This window comes from Hordeum vulgare, chromosome 4H (assembly GCF_904849725.1).
Source record: "Hordeum vulgare subsp. vulgare chromosome 4H, MorexV3_pseudomolecules_assembly, whole genome shotgun sequence".
Lineage (NCBI taxonomy): Eukaryota > Viridiplantae > Streptophyta > Magnoliopsida > Poales > Poaceae > Hordeum > Hordeum vulgare.
Genome location: NC_058521.1, coordinates 562769287 through 562784334, shown reverse-complemented (window position 1 = coordinate 562784334; position 15048 = coordinate 562769287). Strand labels below are relative to the sequence as shown.

General features: G+C 42.2%; 1 protein-coding gene across 1 annotated transcript; it reads left to right on the top strand.

The window, feature by feature from the left end:
• The first annotated feature begins 4547 nt into the window (after positions 1-4547).
• Positions 4548-8671, top strand: LOC123450758 (disease resistance protein RGA5-like). Its single transcript, XM_045127859.1, has 2 exons — positions 4548-5326; positions 6739-8671. Exons 1-2 carry the CDS (start codon positions 4554-4556, stop codon positions 8669-8671), a joined length of 2706 nt encoding a protein of 901 aa, XP_044983794.1. The 5' UTR covers positions 4548-4553.
• Positions 8672-15048: the final 6377 nt, after the last annotated feature.

Sequence of the window (15048 nt, the reverse complement as noted above, 5' to 3'; positions counted from 1 at the left end):
AATACATTTTAAGAAAATCATTTACTATTTTCAATTTTACCATTGTGTATTTATTAGTTATGTTAAAATCTCAAAATAATAGTTATAAGCACCTCTTCAAATTATGATTTTAAATACCTTTTTTCTCAAACCTTGCATGGATGGTTACCATTGGCATGCCTAACCGCTAGCAAAAGTTGGGGTCATTTTAAGAATGTCCTAGGAAACACTATGTTCAACATAGGGTGTCCGGGAAGGCTTCGTTTGAAAGCACGTTGAATCACCAATTCAAGGCACTATGCCAAGTTTTTTTGGTTTTCAATAAGTTTTGCCTTTTCAAGAATTTCCTCGGTGAAATAAGCTCGATATATGGCCGGATGTGATGCAACTTGCATATGGTGTCAACATTCTTTTAAACCTATTACAGATGCCTACAATGGACATGCCTACCTGCTAAAGAACTTGGGGTCATTTCAAACATGTCCAAAACAAGACCATGTCCATTGTAGGGTATCGAGGTAAGCTAGAAGGCTCCATTTAAGAGCACGATATTTATCGACATCATTGACTTGGCCCTATTTTTTCATAGTCGTGTATCACTAATTTAAGGTTGCTTTGGTTTTTGACAACTTTTCATTTTCTTTAGTTTTCTCGATGAAAAAAGCTCGATAAATGGCCAGACGTGACGCAACTTGCACAACGTTCAAACCTGGCATGGACACCTACCATGTGAATGCACACCTGCTAGGAAAAGATGGTGTTATTTCATGCATGTCCAAAAATAGCCCATGTTCAACATAGGGTGTTCGGGTAGGCCATAGGGGTCCATCTGAGAGCATGTTGTTTCTCAACAACCTTGAAATGATCCCAAATTTATTTCCATGGCATTGTATCATTAATTCAAGGCACCATGCCAAGTTATCTGACATGAATGTCTACCATGGGCATGCCCATTTTCTTGCAAAAGTTGGGGTTATTTGAAAATGTCCAAAAATAGACCATGCAGAAGTTGTTCGGGCACGAGAGAAGGATCATGTGAGAGTACGTTGTTTCTTGAAATCCTTGAAATGACCTTAATTATTTTCATGGCCTTGTATAACCAATTCAAGGCACCATATCAAGTTGTGTGGGTTTTCAAGACTTGATTTATTTTCTGGAGTTTTTATGATAAAAAGGCCGATAAATGGCTAGACTGGTCGCAACATGTGAACGGTGTCAAAATTCGTTAAAACCTAGCATGAATGCCTAACATGGGATGCCCACCTTCTTAGAAAAGTTAGGGTCATTTATTAATAGTCCAAGAAACCACGAGTTGAGAGGAGTGTCAACCTAGGCTAGACAGGTGCAACCGTGAACATGTAGTTTTTTCTAATTTGAATACTTACCTTGTTTGCAATCGCCATTATTATAAATCAACATTAACATAATCTTATGCTCTAACGGTTTCATGAAATTTGAAAAAAATGGAATCCCAAATTATGTATAATAAATTTGCAAACGAGAACACCTTTTCCAAAATTGTTGAAAAATCCTAAAAGTAGATTAAAATTTTAAACAAAAAAGCAAAGTCAAACCACATGTTGTTTTTAAAAATTAACTATTTTTGAAACACAATAATTTCTTAAATTTGTGAACATACAATTCAAAATACAGAACATATTTTGAAATTCCAAAATAATTTTTAAATTTTCAAACAATGTTTGGAAACAAGAATATTTTTGGTTATTTGGTAAAATATGTCAAAAAATTAATAGGTGTAGAAAAAATATATTTCAAAAGGAGAAAAACAGATTAACGAAAAATAGAAAAACAAAAAGTAGGAAACAATTCTTATGGAAACCCTATTTAGCGCCATAAGTGCCAGGCAAAATTTGCTAACCGGCGCCTGCAGCGCTCTGCAATGGGCCGGACCATGTAGAGATCCTTCATGAATTTTTTTTAGCCCTTGAACTTTTTTTGAAATCGGTAAATTTTTTCCCAAATTCGTGAACATTTCTGAATATCTATGGACATAATTTTAAATTCATGAACTTTTTTCGAAACCAGTGAACTGATTTATAAATTGTTGAACTTTTTTTTATAACCGATGGTTTGTTTTCGAATTCTGTGAACTTTTTAGAAACCCATAAAGATATTGGAAAAAACGGTGAACATGTTTTCATATTATTTGAACTTTGTTTTTAAATTTTATATTTTTGAAATTCTTTGAATTTTTTTCATTTTTTTAATGACCAACGCATTTTTATATGGGCTGGCCCATGAGGAGGAGTGCTGCAGGCGCCGAATAGGAGGTCCCCAATTCTTAAGCCTTGGCCCAGCTAGGTCGACAATATCGGTCCCATTGCGTGCCTGATGGCCCGGCCCAAGCATTCGGGATTTGGAAAAAGTTTATCGATTTGGGAAAAGTCATAGATTTGTAAAAAGGTCACTAAAAACATTCAGTGATTTGAAAAATAAATTCACGAATTTGAATTTGAAAATAAGTTCATATATATGAAAAAGGTTCACGGGTTTTGATAAGAAGTTCGTAAAACTTGAAATAGCTTGTGGATTTGAAAAACATTCATGCATTTGCAAAAAAAAAAACCATTTCAGAAAAAAGTTCATAGAATTTAAAAAGGTCAAAATTCTAGGAAAATGTTCACGTCTTTAAAAGTTTTGTTAATTTAAGAACAATTCAAGACTTGAAATTAAATTTGTGAATTTTGGAAAAGTTAATAAAGAAAATGAAAACAGAAGAAAAAACCGGCCAAAACAGATAACGAAAAAACAAACAAGGAAGCCGCTATATGTGTTTTAGCTTCGTTTTGAAGAAGGAAAGATGTCAAGTAGTCCTGGCGGGTCACACACTCACACTTAACCAGGAGGTCAGGATCTCGAATTATGTTGGCGCACAGTCGGACACCGAATGGCGAAGGCACCATAGTTAACTGCGTATGCGGTATGGGGCAAGCTGTCAAGATATACACTCCCTCTGTTTTCGAAAATGCCTTTTGGAGCATGGTAAACATGCACCCAAAACTGGATGGGAGGAGTCGGTCTGAAACCTCAAGGAACAAACATAGGACCTCAAAATTAACAATTAGCTATAGACACTGAATGGCGATGGTGTCCATGACCAGCTAACGCCAAGGCACCATAGTTAACTCAGATTCGCGTACGCGGCCGGCAAGCTGTCTATTAAGTCATATCTAAGGACATCTTCGCCTGGAGCGCTTAGTTTGTTTTGTCATCTTTGCCTGCAGTCCACTGGCCGGCATTCTCTTGCCCTCCAGCGCGAGAGGTGACCATACCTGCGAGCTATGCGCGTACAATACACTATCTCCGGCGAGCAATTCAAATCACCCCCCTTCCGAATCTTCTCCCTCGATCACATGATCCATCTAGGTTCAAGGTAACTCTCTCAAAGCTGATGATCAGCTTTTCTCCCTACGCTTCAACTTGCTTGCATGCTGTGAAATCGAAGGAAAAGAAATATGTGCCACGACAAGTTAGCTAGTAACTATATGTAGGATTGATCTGTGAGGGTGGTTCATTGCCGTTCTCATATTTAGGCATCCCCATCCATCACCGCAAGTTGACCATCAAGGAGTGGAGATGTATCAAAGATCGGTTTGAGAAAAAACTAAGTTGCTGGAAGGGCAAGTTACTATCCTATGGATCTCCGCCCGTTGCTTGGAGATGGACTCGCGTAGGTGGAGGTCGTCGTTTGGCGTTATGATGGCGTCGATGGCGGAGGCACCTGCCAAGGCTGGTACCTCAATCTGATCTGAAGATGGACCAGTGGAAGATGGCGGCGACGACACATGTGAGTGCGTCGGATCGGTTTGTGCCCCGGACCCGGTATGTGGCTCGGTCAGGGTCTCCGGCTTTAGATGTTAGGCTTAGGTGAGAGGTCTGGGTATTTGGTCCAGCTTGCACCCCTTCATCATATGAATAGGAGTAGCGACAGATGTTGCCAAGATGGCGGATTCACACATATTATTGTACTGCTTTGTAAGGTCCTCGAGAATAATCAATAAAATGGCCGCATGCATCTCCCAGATGCAGAGGCCGGGGGTCATCCTCCTTTTCTAAAAAAAAAGATAAACAGAAAGAAATGAGGCTCCATCCCTCGCTGGCTAGCTGACCACCTTAGTGTGCTAGTCTAGTACCCATGTCCTCCGGCTAAGTACTTCCTTCATTTCACAATGTAGTGTGTTTTTTTATAGGTAAACATCACAAAGTTTGATCAAGTTTACTGAGAAAAATATCAACAATAATAATACAAAATAAACATAATATGGAAGTCTTTTTTGTGTTTTATGTAGTGATATGAATTTGATTATATATATATATATATATATATAGACACTTTCCTCAATAAACTTGATCAAAGTTGATGAAATTTGACTTCCTAAAAAGCCCGTACGCACTATATTATGACACAAAGGAGTAGTATCCTTCCTCGGTAGCTATGTATAACTCATAAGTTCTGACATATATACTGCAGGAGCTAGTCTAATAGACTAGACAGATCTAGTGAAAACAAAGAGCTCAACTACGAGATAGCTAGCTGGATGGTCGTTGGGCTAATGATGAGCGCTTCAACAGGCGCCATGAGCTCCATCCTGAGTAAGCTGGCTACCCTCATGGGGGAGGAGTTCGTTAAGCTGAAGAACCTACAGAGGGAAGTGAGGTTCATTGGCGATGAGCTCAGCAGCATGAAGGATACTCTCGAGATGCTCTCAGATTTGGAGAAGCTGGATCCACAGACCAAGAGATGGAGAGACACGCTGAGGGAGATGTCCTACGATATTGAAGACATCATCGATGACTTTATGCACCGCATCGGGGAGAGAAGTAAGAGCTACTGGTTTGATCACAAGATGGCTCGACTCCTCAAAAAGTTCAGAGCCCGCTATCAGATTGCCAATCGGATCAAAAAGATCAAGGCACTTGTGCTCGAGACAAGTGCCCGTCGCCAAAGGTACAAGCTAGATATCCCCTCATCAACAGATGTGCCCATTGACCAACGACTCGCCACACTCTATGAAAATGCAGTCAACCTTATTGGTGTTGAAGGACCAACAAATGAACTTTTGGATTGCTTAAAAGATAAGGACAGGCATCTCAAGGTTGTATCAATTGTGGGATTCGGAGGTTTGGGCAAAACCACACTTGCCAATGAGGTGTACCGTAAGCTCAAAGAGAATTTTGATTGTAGTGCATTTGTTCCAGTTTCTCAAAAGCCTGACATCCCAAAACTTCTCAGTAATTTATTATCCCAGCTTGGGATAGTATCATCTATTCATGCTGATGCATCAGATCTTCTTAACAAACTCAGAGAACACCTTCAAGACAAAAGGTACTTCAAGCTTGCTCTTTGTATTATAGTTCATTTTTCCGTAACAAGATTTATTTTTTCAAAGTGTATTTGCCTTACTCTGTTTGAAAAGAAAAGGAAATATGTTCTACAAGTAAAAGATCTAGTGAAGTAAATCCTCAAATATCCCTAATGAGTAATGACCTAAAAAATGTTTTCCCTCAAAATAGAATGCATTCATTACTGCTCCCTCTGTTCACAAAATAAGGTGTGGATATTTTAATATGAACTACATACGGATTGAAATGAGTGAGCAAACACATTAAAACGTGTCTCTGCATCCGATTAAAAAAAAGGGCTTCTTATATTTGTGAAAGGAGGGAGTGTCATTTAACAAACTAAATAAGCTTAACTTGAATGGTTTGCTACATTTCCCGTTTCTAGATCACGTTTATTGAACCCAATGATAACGTCCACACGTGTGGCATATCTGTACTTGGCCCACATGCATTGATCTCCGTCTAGTATGTTTTGCAGAATCTTGAAGGAATTTGTTGGAATTTCAGTGCCACGTAGGCATAGCATGTTGTGTGGGCATTAGAGCGTTCGCTAGCTGCGCCGTGTGTTCGATCCAATTTCTGCCCACACAGTCACCACCTAGTCCACGCGCGTGTGGATGAATTCCTCTTCGCCCACACAACGCTCGTGCGGTGCTAGATTGAACTACAGTTGCGCGTATGTGGCAACTAGGTAATCACACATGGCAAATACGGTTAACCATGCATGGCAATTATGGTTGGACCACGCGTGACAACTAGTTTTACACATGGCAACTATTGTCTGACTACATGTGGCAAGTAGTAAACCACACATGTCAACTACTGTTAATTAGACACCGCAACTCTAGTTAACCAAAACAGAGAAGTTGTCATGCTTTACAACTACAGTAGCCATTTCAGATAACTAAAGTTGCCATCTCCTGGGTAACTGAAGTTGCTATCCTTCAGGTAACTAAAGTTGTTGCACCAGGGCATGTGGGTAGATTTTGCTTCGTGCCATATGCAGGGGGGGTGAATAGTTGTTGTTGGGCGTGTGGCACGAAGTAGCTGCGCCCACACGTGTAGGCAGTTCGAATGTTTCGCCGACACATGACCGTGTGGGCTACCTCCTGGGTATTCCACACAAGGTGTGTGGACGAATGTCTAATATTTCACACATGTGGTGAATATCGGGACCCTTATTAAACAGAAAATGTTCAAGAATTCAATTTATACATGTTTTTTTCGTAACGTTCATTGGTTAGGTAATACAGTCAAACTAGTGTGCTCTTTTATTCTTTGATCATAACTTACATTTGAATGAATGAATTGATTTTCTCTCTACTTTCATCTTATAACACTTCTTAAAAAGTATATGCTATTGGACTTAACACTATATGGTGAATTTATTGTTAGGTACTTGATCATAGTTGATGATATATGGGATGTATATGCATGGCGTGTTATTAAACATGCTTTCCCAGAAAACAATCTTGGCAGCCGACTAATAACAACTACAAGAATTCAGGATGTGGCTACGACATGTTGCTCCGATCAAGCTGATGTCATTTTTGAAATGAAGCCCCTTGGCGATAGAGACTCAAGAAGATTGTTTTTTTACAGGATATTTGGATCGGAAGAATCCTGCCCTCACCATCTTAGAGATGTTTCTGTTGAAATTCTCAAAAAATGTGGCGGTTTGCCTCTTGCACTTATTAGTATATCTAGTATGCTAGCCAGTGAAGGTACCATGCAAAAGGAGAGGTGGGAGCATGTAAGGAATTCTTTGGGCTCAGGAACAAACTACACCTTGAATGAAATGAGGCAAATCTTAAACCTGAGCTACAAAGATCTTCCTTGTCATCTCAAGACATGCTTGTTGTATCTTGGTATGTACCCAGAGGACTACCCAATAGAGAGGTCTAATCTGGAACGTCAATGGATAGCTGAAGGGTTTATCAGTAAGGAAAATGGACAAGATGTTGAGAAGGTTGCAAGAAATTATTTCAATGAGCTTGTGAATAGAAGCCTTATTCAACCCGTAGGTTCTGACAATGGAGGGTCAGCTACATATTGTAGAGTACATGATATGATGCTTGATCTTATCTTGGTGAAGTCCGCGGAAGAGAATTTTTTCGTAATAATTGATGACCCACGAGCCAATATGAGACTCGATTACAAGGCCCGTCGGCTTTCCATCCGCTGTAATGGTCGGAAAATATTGAAGAAGATTGATATGTCCAAAGTTCGGTCGTTTATGTTATTTGGGAGATCTGATTATACACCTCCTCTGTCCGAGTTCAGATTCCTCCGTGTCCTTTTTATTGACACCAATAATGGTACAATTGACCTCACCGGGCTGTGTAAACTGCATCAGCTAAGGTATTTATGCATTGGATCCACTGGTTCATGCCAGCTTCCAACGCAGATTAGAATGCTACAACACTTGGAAACACTTGATCTGTATAGCTGTGGCAGTTTTCCATCAGATATAGTTCATCTGCCACGGTTGATGTATCTGAGTGTTCCAACCAGGCTACCTAATGCCATTTCCAACCTGAAATCCCTACGATACTTATTTATTCGTAACTTTTCTGCGGACACACCAGATAATATCAGGGGCCTCCAAGAGCTGACAAATTTGAGGTATGTATTTATCCCATGGCGTGAGTTCTCTCTGAATGTCAGCGGGGTGCAAATGGCTGCTCTATGCTCTTCTTTGGGAAGACTTTGTAGCCTCGAGGAGTTGAATGTCGATATCAAGGGTTGCATGGATGGTTTGATGCCACTGTCTCCTCCCCCCACTCCGTATTGCCTCCAGAGACTTTTGTTGTCACGGCACTGTCCGTTTTCCAAGGTGCCTACATGGATGGGACAACTCCGTAACCTTGACGAGCTACGATGCCACATCGATGTGCTACTAAATGATAGTGTTGGTATCCTTGCGGAGTTGCCCGTCCTCACTCACCTCGATTTAGTAATCTGCAAAGACACTAGTGAAAGGATTTCCATATACGGGGGAGGAGCATTCCCTGCTCTAAAGCGCTTCCATCTCCGGTTAAGGAGCGCTTCGTACCTGAACTTCCTGGCTGGTGCAATGCCCAAGCTCTGGGAACTCCAGCTCAAGTTCAATGCCCATGGATGGAAGCAGAGCGAGGCCGCACCCGCCGGCATTGAGCACTTGTTAGCGCTTAAACATTTGTCTGCGCAAATCGGTTGCGCCGCTGCTCTGGAATACGAAAAGGAAAGCGCCGCATCTGCCTTGAGGAGTGCGCTAAACATGCACCCAAGCCAACCTCGTCTTGGAATCCATCTTTCGAATTACGACTTCTTTTTTGCCAGGGAATAACTTATCCTCTGGCTCAGGAGCTAGCAGCTGGTACGTGCAAATCTCCCTTCCTCCCTTGCCCTCCCTCCTACTCTGTTTGTTTCATAGGAACCATACCGTTTCAAGTTCGTCTACCTGTCCAAGGCACCATATTTTGTTTTGCTACCTAGCTAATGACTTACTACAAAGAACTAATCTTTGTTCTAGCCACAAGCGAAGTTTTAAATGACTGTTCTGCAGTTCTACGCCTGCCTATATCTTATGGATCTTTTACCTAGTTTTCAGGAAAGGAGTGGGTGTTTCAGTTTCTGTCATTTGGGACAACACCGTCAGAACTCAGAACAACAAGTTAAAAGGGATGGAGATGTACCCATTTAGGCTCTCTGCAATGATGCTGATCACGATCTAGTTACATATATATGCATGGTGATGGCCGCTTTCTCCCGATGCTTGCATTATGGATACCCTTAAATTATCTATATGGTAGTTGTTTTGGTATGCTTGTTTTGTCACCTTATCGTTCTTCATACTGAACTGAAAGCTGCCTGTTTAACGATCATCATAAAATTTATCTTTTGTTTTGATAAAGGATAGATTTTATTGGTTTAAAATAAAATATTAAGAAGATACAAACACATCAACAAGGGCACATCTGACATCTACACAACTACAATGCATACAGCCGACAACAACACACATACCGCTAAAATCTCACATTAAAGACGCTTTGGAGATCACACGCCTCAATCACAAGTGAATGTTGGAAGTATATCTGGAGATCCAAGGCAAAACCACAAGCCGTCATTGTGTGCAAGGCCACGTCCCGCTGTCACTAGCTTGTGACTAAGGCGGACAACAGGATGCCGACATATCATCGTCTCCCCTCTCTCTTGTAACCCATCGATCCAAGCTTCATAGTTTGGGACCCCCTACCCGAGATCTGCTGGTTTTGACGACGACACCCAACCCTAGCTCATCCGCCTCCTCCCTCTCTTCGCCGTCACCCAAGTTGCTGCTCATCTCACACTTCCTTCTCCGTCTGGATGGTCCGGCGGCTCATCACCACCTATGCGCACCTTACTCCGAAGTGCCGCCCGCATCGCTGCGGGTCTTCCTCCGGACTCGCCGGAGACGGAGCAGGGGGAGGAGCGGCGGCAGGAGGAGCAAGAGCAGCAGGTGGAGGAGCAGTTGGAGGCCATGCAGGTGGACGACCCGGAGGAGGAGGTGTTGGAAATATGCCGTAGAGGCAATAATAAATTAGTTATTATTATATTTCCTTATTCATGATAATCGTTTATTATCCATGCTAGAATTGTATTGATTGGAAACTCAAATACATGTGTGGATACATAGACAACACACTGTCCATAGTGAGCCTCTAGTTGACTAGTTCGTTGATCAAAGATGGTCAAGGTTTCCTGGCCATAGGCAAGTGTTGTCACTTGATAACGGGATCACATCATTAGGAGAATGATGTGATGGACAAGACCCAAACTATAAATGTAGCATATGATTGTGTCAGTTTATTGCTACTGTTTTTTGCATGTCAATGTATCTGTTCCTATGACCATGAGATCATGCAACTCCCGGACACCGTAGGAATACCTTGTGTGTATCAAACATCGCAACATAACTGGGTGACTATAAAGGTGCTCTACAGGTATCTCCAAAGGTGTCTGTTGGGTTGGCATGGATCAATACTGGGATTTGTCACTCCGTGTGACGGAGAGGTGTCTCGGGGCCCACTCGGTAATACAACATCACAACAAGCCTTGCAAGCAATGTGACTAAGGAGTTAGTTGCGGGATCTTGTATTACAGAACGAGTAAATAGACTTGCCGGTAAACAGATAGAACTAGATATGGAGATACCGACGATCGAATCTCAGGCAAGTAACATACCGAAGGACAAAGGGAACATCATACGGGATTAACTGAATCCTTGATACAGAGGTTCGACCAATAAAGATCTTCGTAGAATATGTAAGAGCCAATATGGGCATCCAGGTCCCGCTATTGGTTATTGATCGTAGAGGTGTCTCGGTCATGTCTGCATAGTTCTCGAACATGCAGGGTGTGCACACTTAAGGTTCGGTGACGTTTCAGTATAGTTGAGTTATAGGTGTTGGTAACCGAAAGTTGTTCGGAGTCCCGGATGAGATCCCGGACGTCACGAGGAGCTCCGGAATGGTCCGGAGGTAAATATTGATATATAGGAAGTCCTGTTTTGGAGTTTCGGGTTCATCGGTACTGTACGGGGAGTGCCGGGAGGGTACTCGGGACCATCTGGAGGGGTGTCACGCCCCGACGGGACTTATGGGATGTGGGAGGATACAAACCAGCCCCTTGTGGGCTGACATCAGCTCCCACTAAGGTCCATGAGGTTTGAGAGCCAAAATAACCCAAAGGTGGAAAGGGTTTCCAAGTGGAAAGGAGGAATCCTACTCCTAGTAGGATTGGAGTAGGATTCCTCCACCTCCAATTTCGGCCAAACCTTGAGGGTTTGAGGCTGCCTCTTCCACTCCCTCCCTCCTCTATATACTAGAGGTATTGAGGATTTTTGAGACACAGAAAAACAGCCACGTGTTGCCCTCTCTCTCTAGATTTGTTTCTCCTCTAGTCTAGTTTCAGCGATGCTTAGGCGAAGTCGTGCTGGAGTAGTTTCACCACGACCACCACCACGCCGCCGTGCTAGAGAACTCATCTACCTCTCCGCCCCTCTTGCTGGATCAAGAAGGCGGAGATCGTCATCGAGCTATATGTGTGCTGAACGCGGAGGTGTCGTCCGTTCGGCACTAGATCGGGATGCATCGTCATGGGATCGCGGGACGGATCCTGATGAGATCGCGGGACGGGCTGCGATTTGGATCACGAAGATGTTCCACTACATCAACCGCGTTATATACGCTTCGACTTAGCCATCTACAAGGGTACGTAGATGCACTCTCCCCTCTCGTAGATGATCATCACCATGGATAGGTATTGCGTGTGCGTGGGAATTTTTTTGTTTCCCATGCGACGTTCCCCAACAGTGGCATCATGAGCTTGGTTCATGCCTAGATGATATCTCGAGTAAAAGTGTTTGTGGGCGTTGATGTTCAATTTTCTGCCCTCCTTAGTCTTTTCTTGATTCGGCTGTATAGTTGGATTGAAGCGGCCCGGACCAACCTTACTCGTACGCTTACGAGAGACCGGTTTCATTGATTGACATGCAACTTGTTGCATAAAGATGACCGGTGGGTGTCTATTTCTTCAACTTTAGTTGAATCGGATTTGACCGAGGCGGTCCTTGGAGAAGGTTAAATAGAAATTTGCATATCACCGTTGTGGCTTTGCGTAAGTAAGATGCGATCATACTAGATACCCATAGCTGCCACGTAAAACATGCAACAACAAATTAGATGATGTCTAACTTGTTTTTGCAGGGTATGCACGTGATGTGATATGGCCAAAGACATGATATGATGTATTGGATGTATGAGATGATCATGTTGTAATAGTTAAATATCGACTTGCACGTCGATGCTACGGCAACGGGCAGGAGCCATAGGGTTGTCTTTAAACTAACGTTTGTGCTTGTAGATGCGTTTACTATATTTCTAGGTAGTAGCTTTAGTAGTAATATCATAGATAGCACGACAACCTCGATGGTGGCACAATGATGGAGATCATGGTGTGGCGCTGGTGACGATAAATATCATGCCGGTGCTTTGGTGATGGTGATCAAGAAGCACAAGATCATGGCTATATCATGTCACTTATGATTTGCATGTGATGTTAATCCTTTTATGCACCTTATTTTGCTTAGAAGGACGGTAGAATTATAAGGTGACCCCTCACTATAATTTCAAGATAAAATTGTGTTCTCCCCAACTGTGCACCGTTGCGACAGTTCGTTGTTTTGAGACACCACGTGATGATCAGGTGTGATAGACTCAACTTTCACATACAACGGGTGCAAAACAGTTGCACACGCGGAACACTCGGGTTAAACTTGACGAGCCTAGCAAGTACAGACATGGCCTCGGAACACAAGAGACCGAAAGGTTGAGCATGAATCATATAGTTGATATGATTAACATGGAGATGTTCACCACTGAAACTATACTCAACTCACGTGATGATCGGACTTGAGTTAGTGGATTTGGATCATGCGCCACTCGAATGACTAGAGGGATGTCTATTTGAGTGGGATTTATTAGTAATATGATTAGCTAAACTCAATTATCATGAACATAGTCAAAAGGTCTTTGCAAATTATGTTGTAGCTTGCGTTGTAGCTCTATTTTTTTTGATATGTTCTTAGAGAAAATTTAGTTCAAAGATGATAGTAGCAATTATGCGGACTAGGTACGTAAACTGAGGATTGTCCTCATTGCTGCGCAGAAGGCTTATGTTCTTAATGCACCGCTTGGTGTGCTGAACCTCGAGCGTTATCTGTGGATGTTGCGAACATCTAACATACACGTTTTTGATGATTACATGATAGTTCAGTGCGTAATGCTTAACGACTTAGAATTGAGGCGCCAAAGACGTTTTGAATGCCACGGAACATATGAGATGTTCCAAGAGATGAAATTGGGATTTCATGCTCGTGCCCTTGTTGAGAGGTATGAGACCTTCGACAAGATTCTTTGTCTACAAAGTAAGGGCAAAAATCTCAATCGTTGAGCATGTGCTCATATTGTCTGAGTTCTACAATCGCTTGAATCGAGTGGGAGTTAATCTTCCAGATGAGATAGTGATGGTTCTTCAAAGTCACTGCCACCAAGCTACTAGAGCTTCGTGATGAACTATAACATATCAGGGATACATATGATGATCCTTGAGCTATTCACAATGTTTGACACTGCGAAAGTAGAAATCAAGTAGGAGCATCAATTGTTGATGGTTAGGAAAACCACTAGTTTCAAGAAGGGCAAGGGCAAGAAGGGATCCTTCATGAAACGGCAAACCAGTTGTTGCTCTAGTGAAGAAACCCAAGGTGGAAACCCAAACCCGAGACTAAGTGCTTCTGTTATGTGGGGAACGGTCACTGAAGCGGAACTACCATAGATACTTGGTAGATGAGAAGGTTGGCAAAGTTGACAAAAGTATATTGCATATACATGATATTGATGTGTACCTTACTAGTACTCCTAGTAGCGCCAGGGTATTAGATACCGGTTCAGTTGCTAAGTGTTAGTAACTTGAAATTATAGCTACGGATTAAACAGATACTAGCAAGGGTGAGGTGATGATGTGTGTTGGAAGTAATTCCAAGGTTTAGGTGATCAAACATCGCACACTCCCTCTACCATCGAGATCAATGTTAAACTTAAATAATTGTTATTTGGTGTTTGCGTTGAGCATGAACATGATTAGATCGTGTTTATTGCAATAGGATTATTCATTTAAAGAGAATAATGGTTATTCTATTTGCTTGAATAAATACCTTCAATGGTTTATTGAATCTCGATCGTAGTGATACACATGTTCATAATATTGATGCCAAAAGATACAAAGTAGTAATGTGTCACGCCCAAGATGCGACCCTATCCTCAATTTGCCACGAGGGCCTCGTTAGGGATAGAAGCGCATCTCGTCGTGTCGCAAGAATGGATATTGTCACAAGTACATGTACTGAACAGAAGAGATATATATAGAGTTGGCTTACACTCGCCACAAGCTACATCAGAGTCACATCAGTACATTACATAATCATCAAGAGTAAGAGCAGGGTCCGACTACGGATGAAAACAAACGAGAAAAGAAGAACGACGTCCATCCTTGCTATCCCAGGCTGCCGGCCTGGAACCCATCCTAGATCGATGAAGAAGAAGAAGAAGAAGAAGCAACTCCAAATGAACAATCAACGCGCTCGCGTCAAGTACCCTTTACCTGTACCTGCAACTGGTGTTGTAGTAATCTGTGAGCCACAAGGGACTCAGCAATCTCATTTCCAAAGGTATCAAGACTAGCAAAGCTTAATGGGTCAGGTATGGTTAAGTGGTGAGGTTGCAGCAGCGGCTAAGCATATATTAGGTGGCTACACTTACGAGTACCAGAAATAAGAGAGGGAAGATCTACGCATAGCGGACGTGAACTACTGTTGATCAAATAAATGATCGTGAACACCTACCTACGTCAGACATAACCCCACCGTCCTCGATCGGAGAAGGAACTCACGAAAGAGACAGTCACGGTTATGCACATAGTTGGCAAGTTTTAATTAAGTTAACTTCAAGTTATCTAGAACGAGTGTTAAACAAAGTTTCCACGTTGCCACATAACTACGGGCACGGCTTTTCGAAAAGATTTAACCCTGCATGGGTGCTCCAACTAGTCCATCACAAATTACCACAAGCCGCATAGAAATCCTCAACCACGAAGCTCACGATCTCGTCGGATTCCCTAGTG

Coding starts and splice junctions, on each gene's coding strand:
- LOC123450758 (XM_045127859.1), top strand. CDS start 4,554: ATGATGAGCGCTTCAACAGGCGCCATGAGCTCCATCCTGAGTAAGCTG. Junction 5,327..6,738: donor GAACACCTTCAAGACAAAAG/GTACTTCAAGCT, acceptor ATTTATTGTTAG/GTACTTGATCATAGTTGATG.